Source organism: Equus przewalskii, chromosome 23 (assembly GCF_037783145.1).
Source record: "Equus przewalskii isolate Varuska chromosome 23, EquPr2, whole genome shotgun sequence".
Lineage (NCBI taxonomy): Eukaryota > Metazoa > Chordata > Mammalia > Perissodactyla > Equidae > Equus > Equus przewalskii.
In genome coordinates, this window is record NC_091853.1 from 5,267,518 (window position 1) to 5,283,920 (window position 16,403).

Here is a 16,403-nt window from a genome sequence, read left to right on the forward strand (position 1 = left end):
GGTTCTTTGGAAAAAGAAACAAAATTGATAAGCCTTTAGCTAGACCCACCGATAAAAAAGGAGGGAGAACTCAAATAAAATCAGAAATGAAAGAAGACATTACAACTGATACCACAGAAATACAAAGGGTCCTAAGAGACCACTATGAACAATTATACACTAATAAATTGGACAACATAGAAGAAATGGTTAAATTCCTAGAAACGTACAACATACCAAGAATGAATCGTGAAGAAACAGAAAATCTGAACAGACCAATTACTAGTAAGGAGACTGACTCAGTAATCAAAGACTTCTCAATGAAGAAAAGACAAGGACCAGATGCCTTCACTGGTGAATTCTACCAAACATTTGAAGAAGAATTAATACCAATCTTCTCAAACTATTCCAGAAGAAGCAGAAACTTATTTCATGAGGCTAACATCACCCTGATACCAAAACCAGACAGGATGACACAAGAAAATTATATGTCAATATCGCTGATGAACATAGATACAAAAATCCTCAACAAGATATTAGCAAACAGAATTGAACAATACATTAAAGGATCATATACTATGATCAAGTGGCATTTATTCCAGGGATGCAGGGATGGTTCAATATCCTCAAATCAATCAACATGATATACTACATTAGCAAAATGAAAGATAAAAACCAAATGATCATTTCAATAAATGCAGAAAAAGCATTTGACAAAATTCAATATCCATTTATGATAAAAACTCTCAAAGGAGTGGGTATAGAGGGAACGTACCTCAACATAATAAAGGTCATTAAGTGACAAGCCACAGCTAACATCATACTCAATGGTGAAAAGCTAAAAGCTTTTCCTCTAAGATAAGGAACAATACAAGGATGCTTACTCTCACCACATTTATTAAACATAGTATTGAAAGTCCTAGCCAGAGCAATTTGGCAAGAAATAAAAGGCATCCAAATCAGAAAGGAAGAAGTAAAACTCACTATGTGCAGATGACATAACATTACATATAGAAAACCCTAAAGACTCCACCAAAAAACTGTTAGAACTAATAAATTCAGTAATGTTGCAGGACACAAAACTGATATACAAAAATCTGTTGCATTTGTATACCCTAATAATAAAATATCAGAAAGAGAAATTAAGAAAACAATCCATTTTACAATTGCATCAAAAATCAAATACCTAGGAATAAACTTAACAAAGGAAGTTAAAAACCTGTACACTGATAACTATAAGACACTGATCAAAGAAACTGAAGATGACACTAATGGGAAGATATTTCATGCTAATGGATTGGAAGAATTAATATTGTTAAAATGTCCATACTACTCAAAACAATCTACAGATCTAATGCAACCCCCATCAAAATTCTGATGGCATTTTTCACAGAAAAAGAACAAACAATCCTAAAATTTGGATGGAAGCACAAAAGACCCTGAATAGCCAAAGCAATCTTGAGAAAAAAGAACAAAGCTGGAAGCATCATTAGATGTGGAAACAACCTAAGTGTCCATTGATGGATGAACAGATAAAGATGATGTGGTGTATATATCAATGGATATTATTATTCAGCCATAAAAAAGAAATGAAATCTTCCCATTCGCAACAACATGGACGGATCCTGAGGGCATTAGGCTAAGTGAAATAAGTCAGACAGAGAAAGACAAATACTGTATGATCTCACTTATATGTGGACTGTAAAAAAACAACAACCCCCAAAAACAAGCTCATAGATAGATACAGAGAAAAGACTGGTGGTTGCCAGAAGCAGTGGGTTTGGGGGTGATTGGAATGGGTGAAGGGGATCAAGAGGATAAACTTCCTGTTATAAAATCAGTCAGTCCTGGGGACGTATGTACAGCATGGTGACTCGTTAATAAGACTGTACTGTGTATTTCAAAGTTACTAAGAAAGTAAATCTGAAAAGTTCTAATTACAAGAAAAGGAAATTTTATAACTATGTATGGGTGACAGATGTTAACTAGCCTTACTGTGGTGATCATTTTGCAACATATACAAATATCAAATCATTATGTTGTACACTGAAACTAACGTAAGGTTATATGTCGATTATACCTCAATAAAAAAAGAGGTTTAAAGAGATGGTCCAGTGGCATAGTGGTTACATTCACACACTCCGCTTCAGCAGCCCAGGGTTCACAGGTTTGGATCCCGGCACGGACCTAGCACTGCCTGTCAAGCTGTGCTATGGCAGCGTCCCACATAAAATAGAGGAAGATTGGCAATAGATGTTAGCTCAGGGCCAAAAAGGTTTTAAATGCTAATTCTCCGTATCTGTACCCACCTCATGGCAGAAGCGTAACAAACAGTTCATGGATGGCAGTGTTGTGCAGAGCACACTTAGAACCACTCATCTAGGTCACAAACAGTTACTTTCCCAGTCCTGGGCCCTCTTCTCACTTTACACACCCACAAGGATAGGACCTTGAAAACTTTCTTTACATCTGATGCATATAACACCTCTCCCACACTGAGCCAATTATGATCTGTTTCCCAGTAATAAAAACTGGAATTTAGAGAAGCTGGTTATTTCTGTGTTTTGCTTAAATTGAGGACAGTAAACTTGGAAGCTATGGGACAACCATGTTTGGCCACGTGAAAGCTGGTCTTCAGAGAGTCAAAATGGAAACATGCAAAGAGAAAAGAAAGGAATGAAGACCACATGGCTGAGTCTCAGCTGCCCTTGATTTCCCTGTAAGGAAGTCTGAAACCCTTTTATTAAAGTCTCTTTTTTTGCTTTAGCTCATTTAAGTGGGTTCCAGTTACTTGCAACCAAAGAACCTTAACTAAAACAGTCACATGCAGGTATCAGGAGAAATTTGCTCTGAATTAGCAAAGACGTCCCTAAGGAAGATGGCGTGCAAAGCACCTGCACCAGCCAGATGCAAGGCCAGGATAAAGGGCTGCCTGGCAGAGCCAGCAGAGTACCACAGGCATCAAGAACCTGGGTTCTGGTCCAGGCTCTGCTAGGACTGCTCAGTATGACTTGACCAATTAATCACTTCATTGTTCTGGTCCAGTTTCCTCATTTATCCAAGCTCAAGGTTTCCAACAAGATCAATAAGAGAATTATCAGGTCTAATGCTAATGGATCAGGCACTTTCTCAAAACAAAGTTGTACAAGTAAACTAAAGGATGTTTACTTGTATGTGATTAGAATTCTAACAACTGAAAATGGTAATCCTAACAAACCGTCCAAGCCAAGAATCCAAGGCATCCTCAAACCTCTGCTATCTAGGAAGAAACTGAGTCCGACCCCTTCTACCCTGTATGTGTCCCTCCCGTAACCACTGCCACCAAATTCTCCCCAGTCTTTGCCATCTCTTAGCTAGACTGTCCCGACAGCTTCCTACCCGACCTCCCTTTCTACAGTCCATCTTCCAAGCTCTTACCCCAGTGCACTTTTCAGCACATAAACTGGCCAAGTTACTCCCCTACAGGGGAAATAACTCCAGTGAGAGCTTTCAGCATCTTTCACATGCTCAATATCTACTCATTCTTTGACCTCAGCTCAGTGCCAATTCTGAGACCTAGGATGGCACTTCTATTCAGAGAGTGCTTCGTTGTTCTAAATATTCAGACACAAACTATACACAGGGTAACAGTTACTGTTGCACATGTGAACACAAAGTGCGACACTGTGGTAGCTGACCTCTAAAGCCAGCCCATGAGCTAAGCCCCTCTTATCCATGCTCTTGTGCAAACCCATCCCACAGTGAACCTGAGCTGACTTGTGACTCACTTTAAGCAAGAGAACTGACAGATGTGACACTGTCAGTTCCCAACCGAAGCCTTAAGAAGGCTGCTTTGGCACTTCTGGTAGCCCTGGGCAGCTACTTAAGAAGTCCACCCACCCTGCTAGAGAAATCATGTGGAGATGTCACGCAGGGGGACAGAGGCCCTGAGACATTCTGAGACTTCGTGGAGAGAGAGGCCCAGCTGTCCCAATGTCCCAGCTAAGCACAGCCTTTCAGCCGTTCCCTCCAAGGTGCCAAGCAGCTGTTTTGCATGTGTCAGCCCCGATGGGGCCCCAGATGACTGCTGCCTCAGCCGACACCACGTGGAGCCATAGAACCCCAAGCTGAACCCAGGCAGTCCAAAGAATCGTGATGATAACATCAGATTGTTGTTTGAAGGCACTGAGTTTTGGGATGGTTTACTATGCAGGAACAGATGACAAACATCAATCTTTCCTACCTACTAGCTCCTTGAAAGCAGGGAGTGTGTTACGTACCTCTACAGCCCCCATACCTAAGCACAAGACCTGCCATGAAACCAGGCCTTACAAACAATTTTCAAATACATTAATCTCAAAGGTAAACAGATTATTTGAAAGAAACCACGTGGCTGACAAAATGTTTTAAAACCTTGTACTGAGTTGAATAGTGTCTCCCCAAAATTCATGTCCACCCAGAATGTGACCTTAAAATGAGGTCAGACTGGGTTAGAGTGGACCCTAAATCCAATAACCGTTGTCCTTATTAAAAGGCCACAGGAAGACAGAAGACACAAGAACTACGAGAAGCCAGGAAGAAGGCAAGGAAGGATTTTCCCCTAGAGCCTTCAGAGGGAGCACGGTCCTGCTGACACCCTGATTTCAGACTTCCAGCCTCCAGAACCGTGAGAGCATTGATTCCTACTGTTTTCAGTCACACAGTCTGTGGTAATTTGTTATATTAGTCACAGGAAACCAATACAAACCTGGAGCCCTTGAGTGGGCGAATCATAACAAGGGTCCCTGGGGGCTGATAAACAAGCTGAAAATCACTGATATGAATAATCTCATGTTCCTCTCAGCTAAAATTTAACTGTCTTATAGTAATTTAATTACAGATACTTACAGCTTATGCTCACAAAGCATTCCACAAATGATTCTTGCTCGTTCTCCCCAAAGAATTAGCAAACAGACTAATTTTTTTCAGGTTAAGACCAAATGTGTTAGTTTAATTGATTGGCCTGTGTGAATGGGATGGACAGGCAATTTGAATCTCAGCTCTTTGTATTCCTGTCGGCTGTTAAACCGAACTGCTGCCTCGAGGTCTTCTAAGCTATTACCTTGATCCTCCATAGCCCTCTTCCTCCTCTCAGCCCCCCAACACTGGTACCCGCTTTGCCTACTCTCTCCTCGCCTTTCTCTGGACGGCTCTGTGACCACCTGCCCGCCGACTGTCTCTGACCTGTGGCAAGATGACTTTCCTCAGCTGCTCCTGAGTGAAGTGCTCCACATAGGCCTCGAGGTGAGACAGCAGCACCATCCGCACGTGCTCCTCGTGTACCTCAAACAGCTGGAGCAGCACGGGGATCACCCGCGACTGGAACAGGGCTGGCGAGAGCAGGCAAGGGTTCTCTCCCTGTGCATGGTCTACCCCATCAGAGGTGGTTACAGAGGAGAAAAAGGTCGTCACTTCAGTGAAAGGAGCAGTAAACACAATTCAGAACTGAGCCCAGAACTTCACACGCATTCTGAGTATTCTTCTAACTTCGTATGCCCAAAGGAAAGCTCTTTTCTTGACCCAAAATTACTCAAGGCATCTCAAGTGTAGTATTGTTTTTGAAACACTCGATCATACTTAAAATACCTCAAAGAAAGCTTATATTTTAATGGAATCCTGAATCAATAACTTTCTATACTAAATGTATAGAATGTTTTAATCAGTGAGGAATTTCATATACTAGATTAGATTGATACTGTTGTAATTTTTTCTGCAAAACCAAGAGGTGTCAAATGCTACAATGCGACTTGGGCTGCATGGCGCTCTCTTCCTAGTCATTGTGGTAGTGGTTCTCAAACACAGACATGCATCAGAATCATTTGGGGACCTTTAAAAAAAAACAACATATATATCTCTCTATCTCCATGCCCTCGCTCTGTCCCGAACTAGTGGATCAGGCACGCAGGCAAATTTTCAGAAAGCTCCCCAGGTGACTCAGAAGTACACCCTCATCTCAGGTCTCCTGAGGAACAGGATAGAAAAGCTATAAAGAAAACACTCATGGCTAAAGGGGATGACAAAGTAGAGATATAAGGAAATTCTATGTTGTAACATAGTTACCTGTAATGCTGCTTTGTTGAATTGAGATCTCTTAAAAAAAATTCTGAAAGCAGGAGTCTACCCAGCTCAAAATTCTATAGAATTATATTAATGCTAACACATCTAATCTGACGTGTGGTACCATCTATAGTGCTTATAAAGTCATAAAGTTTCAAAGAAATAACCTCATTTCACTGAGAAAAAAACTGAAGCTCAAGAATCAAAGCGCTCTCAGTGCTTTTCAATCTTCCCACTGAAAACAGAAAATAAAAGGCCTGCTCCCGGGAAGTCAGGAATGCATCTGCCTGCATTGCAAGTGCAGAAGTCCTTTGAAGATATATGCCTTGTCTTACAGCTTCATGTGTATTTCATATTCTAGTCCTGTGTGTGTGTGTGTGTGTGTGTGTGTGTTTGTAAACCTGACTCTCTGGGAAGACGGCCCATATTTATCCTGCGGGCTTTGGTACCCAGATATGAGCCAAAGTGATCATATCAGGGGCCAATAGTTGTTCTCCACTTTTGGAACCATACATTAACTACACCATGCAGTAATCTCATTCTGCTCAAACATGGACTAACAATCCCCAAACTCCTTAATTAACAATAATGCTTTGAAAAAAACTCACCTCTTTTGGGGCCAAGCAGATGAGGAAGAAAACTCTTCACAGCTACTGGCTCTGCAAACACCAACTGATTGAGCAGGAGAGGCACCAGCCGTGAAGCTATTAACTCCTCTGACAAGCAGCGGACCCTGTCCAGCAGAAATCTAGAAGCAAAGAAGGGGAGCCTGGGAAACTGGTCATGACACTGTTATCAATGTATTCGAGCAGTTTAGACACATCTGGCCTCTCTCCCACTTCCATCAAACTGATACATTCTGAAATGTAGCTAGGGAAGGTGGACAGGTCAGTCCCCAGGTACTTGAGAAAAATGCAGAAGGCGTGGGGCAAGGCCAGCTAGTCAGCACACAGACAATCTCCAATCCAAGCCAGAAACTATTTCAACAAATTGCCCCTTATTAATAGAAGAACTGTCCTCCCTTTTCCTTTAATAGGCCAGAGGCTTTCTAGTCAATAAAAGGTGCTTTCTTCATGGGGCTTTCTGGTGGCGCAGTGGTAAGGTTCGTGTGCTCCACTTCAGCGGCCTGGGATTCACCAGTTCGGATCCCGGGCATGGACCTACGCACCACTTATCAAGCCATACTGTGGCAGGGGTCCCACATATAAAAACAGAGGAAGATGGGCACAGACGTTAGCTTAGGGCCAATCTTCCTCAGCAAAACAAGGATTGGCGCCAGATGTTAGCTCAGGACTAATCTTCCTCAAAAAGAAAAAGTACTTTCTTCACATTTAAAAGATGTAGGATATGAGATTATCGAAAGTTTCCATAGTAAACAAAATACAGGCTTTTGTTACTAAACTTATTACAACAACATATGTAAAAACATTTTGTTAAGGCATATGTGGATATCAGATAGTAGTAGTAATAATATCCCACTATACAATCACCCTTGGCAGATAATCTTTATTAGGAAATAGGCCACATCATGCACCATCTCCTTCAAGCCCCTAGGCCCCTATCGACAAACAGGTTACATCCATACTCATTCCTACCTCCTTTGTAGGTACCAAGGATGAGGGCCTCCCCCATTTAAAGCCACCCCACCTAGCCACTGTCCCAACATCCCCTTCTCTTCCAGGACCATGACCGACAGTCTCCCCAACACAGCTGAGCTTCAAATGCTCCCTCCACTCTTCCACTAGCTCCATTCCCTCTGCCTATAAACATGCTCACATCTCTTCCATCCTTAAAAATGTCCTTCCCGGACTCCATTTTCTTCTTTAGCAATTCTAACTTCTCTCCTCCTTGAACTTTTCAGGTTTAACCCAATGTCTACTTTCTCACCTTCCATCACTTCTCAATTCCTGCGCTCTGACTCACGCTGCTGGACGAGCTGTCTAGACAAGCCCCCAGTGCTATCCTGAGTGCTAAGTGAGCAGGCATGTCTTGATTCCTCCAACCTTTCTCAAATTCTCTACGCCTTTGGGAATACCAGCCTTCCTGGCTCTCTCTGAATCTCCTCTAACCATTGCTTCTTTGTCTCATTCATCAGCCACTGCCTCTCCATGTGTCCCCTTACAAGGCTGGGAAGCCCAGGGTTACAATTTGGGCCCACTGTCCTTCTCATACCCCCCACTTTCTCTGGGAAAATGTCACCATATCCAGGCTGAGGAACCTTAATATTTACCTGTAGCTCATCAGCGTACACTTCTCTGCTGAGTTTCAGACCCATGTGGCCCAACACCCATGCACATCTCTAGCTAAAGTTCCAGAGACACTTCACTAACACATTGAACACCAAATTCAGGATTTTCCTGCACAATAGGTCCTCTCATCCAGCATTCTCTAATTCATTTGGTGATAATCACTAAGGCTTGCCAATTTTATCTTTTAAATCTTTCTTATCTCAGTGTCTTCTTTGGTGTTCCCACAATGCCTTTATGTGGGGCCTCACATCTACTGCCTTGACCTCTATGGTCTACTAACCGATCCAAGTCCAACAGGAGTTAAGCCTGTGCCCGCCTAGACAACAGAGTGGTCTGTCTACAGGGAGATGTACCCACTTCAAAGCCTGCTTTCAACCCTTCGATGGCTTCCATGCCTGAAGTCCACTGCTCACAGTGTCAGTACTCCTCACCACCACAGACAAGGTGCCCACCTCTCACCCATCCTTGTCTTGGAATTTGCCCTCCAACAGGACCCAGCTGCTTGTCATTCCCCACAAAGGACACACCATGTCCCAGCTTCGTGCATTCATTCATGTTGCCTAGAATGCCGCCTCTAACCACTCCTGCCCATCCTGTGTACTCAGGATGCCCAGCAAGCTCTATCACTGGTGAAGGATCATCAGTGTGTGTGCCTGTGTCCCTCAGCAGAACCATCTATCCCAGCGCCCAGCAGAACGCCTGCCACAGAGGAAGTGTTCAATAAACTCTGTGAAGAGACCAGCTGTCTGACCCACCCTCTCCAGAATACCCGACGTGATTACATGGACTCATCCAAGTTACTGAATTTTAAGGTGCTAACCTCCTGGACTTACTTGAAGAATTCAGTTTTTTCCTCTTCACTCTTCAATGTTAAACTTTTCAAGAAATTCACAACCTCTAGAAAATCATTCCTAAATGCCAAAAAGAAAAAAAGCATGCAGGGCAAGAGGTTAGAGAAGCCATGTTAAATATAACCACAGACTACACTACAATAATCTTCAGCAAAGAAGCATTCTCCTGTGCCATTTAAAGGATTCTACAATAACTAAGTAGCTTATGAAACAAATACTATGGAACAAGCCCAAAGGGAATCTAACATTTTAAGAATATCAAAGAGATCTGTGAAGAGGATACATGCTCACACACACTCACGCCAACTTAACTTTGTGGTTTTAACAATCATCATAATCATCCAAATTTTTTGCTGTAATAGGATGTGGTTAAATGAAATATCCTGGAGAAAGAAATGGTATTACCATTACAAAACAGTTGTTGATTCTCAAGTCTCCTTTGGTGAAGTAAAAACTATTAGAGAGGGTAGGGGAAAGGAATTTCTTGTACTAGTCACAGGAATCTTCTCATTGCTCCTGCTGTAAGCTGTGCGGTCGTTTTTTCAGCCAGGCAGGGGAGAGTGCGGAGTGGGCAGTCTCCTGCAGGCCCCACAGAGTCACGCAGGCTGCGGACAGCTCAGCTCCCAGGGAGCCCGCTCGCGTCCTGCCCTGCGGGAGGGCAGCCTGGGAAGGACCCTTCGGCAAGGAGCCCGCACCACCTTCCCCGGCAGCCCTTGTAAGCACAGCTAAGCATCTAGGGCTCCACAGTTTATATTTACACCTGTTTCCCTCCGGCTTAGCAGCAGAGAAAAAGCACAAACATCTTAACCAAGTCTAATCAAACTGGTTCAGCTGCCTCAGTTGGAGATGCTGGCCTGGCTCCTTCTGTCTCCGGCCGGCTTTTCTCCTCTGATGTAACAATCAGATTTTGTGAAGGGAACACTGGTGTGTGTTTTTGGCTTTCTTCTCCCCTCTCTGTTTAAAATACAATTCTTAATAAAGAACTCTTATCCCACACAGTGATGAAAGAATCTATTTACTGTAAAGGATGGTTATTCTTTGTAGAGACTTTATATCAAAGTAAATAAACTATTACTATGAATCGTACAAAGGACATGGAAATACCTTGGTTAAAAGACTCCTGTCTTTTAAGGGAAAGGTTTGAACAGTTTCTTTGAAATATAAATGACAAAACCCTGATACCTATGATGAAACCATCCCCTTGGCCCTGTTTAATAGTAACCCCCGAATTCAACCCAAGAGGCAACTCTTCCTCCCTCCAGGGGTAATATTAGTTCCCCCTTCACTCTGGTTTTTCTCAGGCTCTCCGACCGCAAACACAAAGATTTTTAGTTTGAAAACTGACGGAAGACTGATTTTACTAATAAAAGTCATGAATGTGGAATTAACCTTTGCAGAAGTTCTGCAGTCACGGAAATAAAAAAATGAAGGACACATAACCTTGAAAAGAGGTTCAAAAACATGTCTGAATGTAGCGACAGTGTTAAGAGTTATATTGTGCCCCTCCCTCTACATCGACGTCTCTGCTCTTCCATCACGTTACTGAACAAAGAAAACAATCTTCAGTCTGAGGAAAAATAGGCTCTTCTCCTCCCCCCTCAAAAACATTCCACAATAACAAACTCATATCAATAATACAATGGCAGCAGAAAGGAGAGGCCACGTTTATTAAGTTTCTCAATTAACTTACAACTGTGAACCACTGGACAGCACTTAGCTTCTTGACAATCAGAAGCCTTAAGGAAACTGGCTATAATTTCCAGGCCCAAGCCTTCATGACAAAGATTTCTAAAACTCTAAAGATAGGAAGATGAGAGGCAACCCAATTTCTCCCTCTATTTTCTCATGTGGACATGACTCAATCTCCCCTAAAAATTAACAACCACAACACAAGAGAAACTGCATATGTGGTCTTCCAACACCCAGCACTGGAGCGCAATGTCTGAGAGAACAGGCCGGCAGTTGGGGGAGGCGGCCAGCGTGGCATCCTGGGTGCCCTCACCTGAAGAAGTCATGGGACAGGAGGGTGCAGAGCGCTGGCCGACACTTTGGAATGGGATTCAGCAAAGTTGAGTGCAAGGTCTGTTGGAAGCTGGAGAGAACATCCGCTGAAACTGAAATCCAGAGCGACAGTTAGTTTCCAGTGCCTTCTCCCTCTTTCCAGGACCGCTATAGCTGGAGACTGACGAGAGCAAAAACCAACCTGGAAAAGCCCAAACAAACAAAGCCCTGGCTGTTGCTAAACAGCTTCCTGCTGCCTCAGGCCAAACTCCGTGGCAGGTGTAGAAAACTGTCCTGCCAATGCATCCACTCCCCACGGCCCCCCTTCTGTGCCCTCTCATGTCCTGATGGTCAGTTTAACTCAACTCAGGCATAAAGGGAAGGTTTAATAAGCGGCAGGTTCAAGGGTCTTTTCAACCAGGGTTCCTCATCCACAGAACACAGAAAGTTATTTGAATGACTATATTTTCAATTTTCCCAAGAATGGTACATAGTTGCCACCATTCTAGACAGAGCGATGAGCAGTGAATCCATTACCCATAAGGAAGCCTTAGGGTTCAATTCTCAAGTGTTTAGGCTGGGACTGTTTGGATCTGACAGCTAACTGGTGCTCATGACTTCAGGACACTGTATAGCCTGGTAGAAGAAACTACATTAGAACCGCACAGACCTTCAGCATGGTGATACACAGGCCAGGAAGGGCCTAATGTGACAACGGACACTGGTACTTAATGGGCGGACAACTGAAGGCCGGGAGTGGTTGGAGGAGAGTGAAGCAGGCTGCCGAGCACGCCATTAGAGAACTCAGAAGAGAAAAAAGAAAATGTGTTCAGTAGCCTGGGCTTTAAGGGGCAACAAAAGAAAAAAGTAATTACTTCAAGAAGAAAAAATCAATAGGACTTTGAAAGAATAAAGATAAAGAAATGTTAAGCTTGATTTAGAAATTAACAAAAATTTTTGAATCTTATTCTCTTCTTCAGGTTATTACATATAAATCAGTAACAGCACTCATTTACTTATTGGCTGGCTCAATAATAGCGTCTTTAGACCATCAATATCAGTACCATTAATAAGGTGATAATGCACAGTACTGACAGCCAAAGTTCAAAGTGCTTCCTACTTAAAATTCTTTTAACTACGCAAAATAAAGAAACCCAAAGCTGCTTCCCTCCCTGCTGTTCAGATCTGCCCTAACAAGTGACGTGGTAAGCAGGAGGTTCCTTACTATGCTCGGACTGCGGGCCTCTGAATCCACACAGAACAGGCCGCGGGTGGTTTTCCTACTTATTCTGTGGATGCAGTAGTAACTCCAACTCACCCTGTTCACTTAAGATTGTGAGCAAACTTTCCACCAATGTCCCAAATGAATAGGCATCCCGGGCATGTCCATGTGACTCTGGCAGAGTTGTGAATTCTGGAGACTAAAAGCAGTAAAGGCCATTAAAACTAGAGGATCTGCCTTATTAGCCATTTCTAATTTTCTCTGAAGCACTTTCTCCCATTTTTGCATTTACTAAACTCAAAGCTAACTACATAGCACCACACACTAATTTACAGACTTTTAAAACTATCAGTGAGTAGAATTTATCAAAGATTTTAAGATATCAAACAAGGGCAAAAAGAAAAAAATGTCAGATATGATATATGTCTGTGGCTTTCAAAAATATTTTTGACTGCAACCCAGAGTGAAAAATTTATTATTTACTATTATCAGTATACATACATATGTATAAATACATACATAATAGAAACAAAAGTTTCATGAAACAATACTTAGCCTTACTACCTAAGATGTTCAATGATATTTTCTTTCTTTTTTTTTTTAAAGTTTGAAAATGTTTTTTATTTTATTTATTTTTATTTTTTTTATTTTTCCTTTTTCTCCCCAGAGTCCCCTGGTACATAGTTGTGTATTTTTAGTTGTGGGTCCTTCTAGTTGTGGCACGTGGGATGCCACCTCAGCATGGCTTGATGAGCAGTGCCATGTCCGCGCCCAGGATCCAAACCAGCAAAACCCTGAGCTGCCGAAGCGGAGCGCGCAAACTTAACCACTCGGCCATGGGACCGGCCCCTCAATGATATTTTCTATTTTATTTTTTTTTTTCTCAAAATGCTGGTCAGGACCCGCATTGATTTAAAACCCACAAATCATCAGTTTCAAAAACCCTAGTATATACACATAGTACTGATTTGGATAAACCTGATTTACTTCAAGTCTTAGGTCTTAAGTTTACAGTTGGGGTTGTATTTCCCGTAAAGCACATTACGTATGTCTTTGGGGATCGATGCTTACAGTGATTATAAGAACAAGTTTAGAGGGAGCAACTACTTTCAAATTTTTTGGTAAATATAATCTTTCTTTACCAGCACGATAATATTAATCATCGCTCTTCTACACATCTTGGAATCCTAACTGATGGCAGACAGGCAGATGAATGGCTTGGGTGAAGCACGGACAAGGTTAGGAGTGCTGCTTCTCCAAGCCTTACGGCTTCCAGCAAAGTACAAAGACTTGCCGTGAAATGGGTATGAAGCCGCAACCCTGTTCACACTGCGGTACCTCTATCTTTAAACAACATCAGGTGTCTATACCACCAAAAATGTAAGCTGAGTGTCAAGAGAAAGGCTCCCTGCCGTGGTGAGAGGATTAATCTCAGAAGCCTTTGAGCTCAGAGGAATTATGAGGCGTCTGTAACTTAGGAAAGAAAAGGGGGGCGGAGGAGAGTTGTTTAAGTTTCACAGTCAGCTCCACAAAGAAGCCTTCGTTACATCTGAAGTATATCGTCTTACCATCTCTTCAGGAGGGATGCACGCTGGGTCTCTCACTGACTGAATACTCCTCAGAAACTAGACAGGGAAAGAAATTAAGGGAAATAATTCATACATACGCTTGGTGAACCGAACTCTTAAACCAAGTTACAGAAGCAACGAGCAATGGAAACAGCAGCAATGAAACCTTCAAACCGATGCTACACATTAAATACGTAAATTTAAAACCTTCCTAATTAAAAAATGTAAATACAGTACCTGACATGGCACAAGACCTAGCAGAAAATAAATTTTAGTTCCCTTTCCTCTCCACTTTAGCTGGTTTAAGAGATACTCCCTGCTGTTTAGAGGCATCTCTGCATCTGATGCCCTTATATGGAAATCAGCAATACTTCTTCCTCATCCTGCATAGACATTAACAAACAAAAGGCTCTTCTACCGCAGAACACATCTATCATTAATCTTCTCACTGAATCAAGTCAATCTTACGGCTTGCTGCCACGTGAGATATAAAGGTTGAGGATCTTACAAGCCACAGAGACAAAACCAACATCCACAGGACAAGTACATTCATCCACTTATTCAAAGGTTATTTTTCAAGAGCTTACATGTCCCAAACACCATTTAGGGCACTAGGAATACAAAACGAATGCAATGAATCCCCTGCCCCCAGCCAGGTACTCAAAACCTAACATGCAAACTACGGATTTCAGTAACACAGACTGAGTGCCACAGAAGCAGAGAAAGCCTGGGGGAGGGCTTCGCAAAGGGGAGACTTAGCTAGACCTTAGACTTCCGCTTCATCTGCCATTAGATATAAAGATAAACGTAAGAGGCTAGCACACCCTCAAGAAGCTCAAGCATGGGTAAAGAAGATAGACACATAAAGACAACTCAACGTTAAATGTTAAGTGGTATAATTAAGTACAGGGCACTACAGGGGTAGAGAGGAGGGGCATTTAATTAAAAATTTGACCAAACCACTTTACCTCTCTCAGCCTCAGGCTCCTCGGCTACAAAATGAGGAGAAAGAATAAATGATCCCTAGTGCCCTTCTGAAGACTAAAATCCTACAATTCTATGAATGCGAGCATCAACAAAAAAGTCAGGTCCCCAAATCTAAGAGCACCCTAACACGGAAGGACAGTCCCTAGGTGAGAACCACACACAGAGCGCTACCACATTCAGAAGGCAAAGGGGGCCCACACCGGGCGTACCTCTGGCGTGGCCTGAGGGACTGCACATACTGTCTCCATCCCTCCCAGCTTCCAGTGCCCATCTTCGCTCACAAACACAGACGACAAGCAGACATTGTTGTGTGTCAGGTGGCCCTGGAAAAAAAGAACAGCAAGAAGAATGCCAACCCAGTTTCTGAAGTAGAAGTTTTAAAAAACTAAATACTAATCACCAAAAAAAAGATCATGGCAAGTCTTCCCACTTTTGGCATAATAAATGGAATTGTGACTTTAAGGAATAACAAAGGAGCCTGCTTAAGGATTACGAGGTTAGAAAAAAGGAACAATACAACGGAAGGGCTTTTGCTCTCTCCAGCTGCCGCGCGAGGCAGGGGAATAGCAACATTAAAGCCACTGCACATCCGCATGTCCATGGGAGGCAGGGCACACAAGTGTCCTTATAAATAGGTGTACAGGTCTTCGTAAACTACAGTTTGCTTCCAATGCCTTCAGAGAGAAAGTGTGGTTTTGCTCCCACAGGTTACTACTGTCTTCATTTTCTCCTCTAAATTCTTTCTCACCTACATTCTATCACAAACCCAGATCCACTTCACCTGAAATCTTGTCAGTAGGCATTAAAAAAATTCTGCCTGAAGAAGAGGAAAATAGAATGATAAAGACCACCAGAAATATCCTAAAGAGCAAAAAAGAGCCAAATTTAAAACTACAGAAAACAGAAAGGTCAAGAGGGAAGAAGAAAATGAGAACATAGTTGAGGTATATGTATTTTTTCCAAACCAGAGAGCATTCCAGTAGACAAGTACATTTCAAATATTCTACCCACTAGATCAAATATGTACATATTCTTATATAAAACACTCTAAGATATATATATTTTTAAAGGGAGGTTTAGAATAGTATGTATGGTATGCTTCCCCTTGAGAAAAAATAAAGGAGAAAAAGCATATAGATCTTTACTTTCTCTGCACAAAGAACATCTCTGGACTCACCCACTGAGCACCATGGTTGCCTGGAGGAGAAGCAGGGCCTGGACTCAAGGATGGGGGAGGGACTGACTCTTCCCCATATGCACTCTCCTACTATTCAAAATGTGTACCATGTGCATGCACTTTCTCCAACAGAGAAAATATTCCTTCAGAGTGAAGCATTAATAGTTCTTCTTACGTGAATCTTAGACATACTTTTAAGAGACAATAAATCTTGAGCGATATTTAGAGAGTCTGTCTCCCATTAATAGAAATTTTTTTAAAAACATATATTAAGATGAGTCAAATGCAAGTGTT

The 16,403-nt window shown here is 42.3% G+C and overlaps 1 protein-coding gene across 7 annotated transcripts in view; it reads right to left on the minus strand.

The window, feature by feature from the left end:
* SCYL3 (SCY1 like pseudokinase 3) overlaps positions 1 to 16,403 on the minus strand; it is a 40,024-nt gene that overhangs the window by 7,585 nt on the left and 16,036 nt on the right. For 4 of the 7 annotated variants that reach the window (XM_008525538.2, XM_070591284.1, XM_070591283.1 and 1 more), the window contains exons 4-10: positions 15,142 to 15,255; positions 13,946 to 14,002; positions 12,474 to 12,576; positions 11,157 to 11,268; positions 9,137 to 9,214; positions 6,663 to 6,802; positions 5,182 to 5,366 (exon numbers count right to left, since the gene is read on the minus strand). In XM_008525538.2, the coding sequence (XP_008523760.2) occupies positions 5,182 to 5,366; positions 6,663 to 6,802; positions 9,137 to 9,214; positions 11,157 to 11,268; positions 12,474 to 12,576; positions 13,946 to 14,002; positions 15,142 to 15,255 (789 nt within the window). The remainder of the gene's footprint in view (positions 1 to 5,181; positions 5,367 to 6,662; positions 6,803 to 9,136; positions 9,215 to 11,156; positions 11,269 to 12,473; positions 12,577 to 13,945; positions 14,003 to 15,141; positions 15,256 to 16,403) is intronic. The other 3 variants (XM_008525539.2, XM_070591286.1, XM_070591287.1) reach the window with 1 other exon arrangement.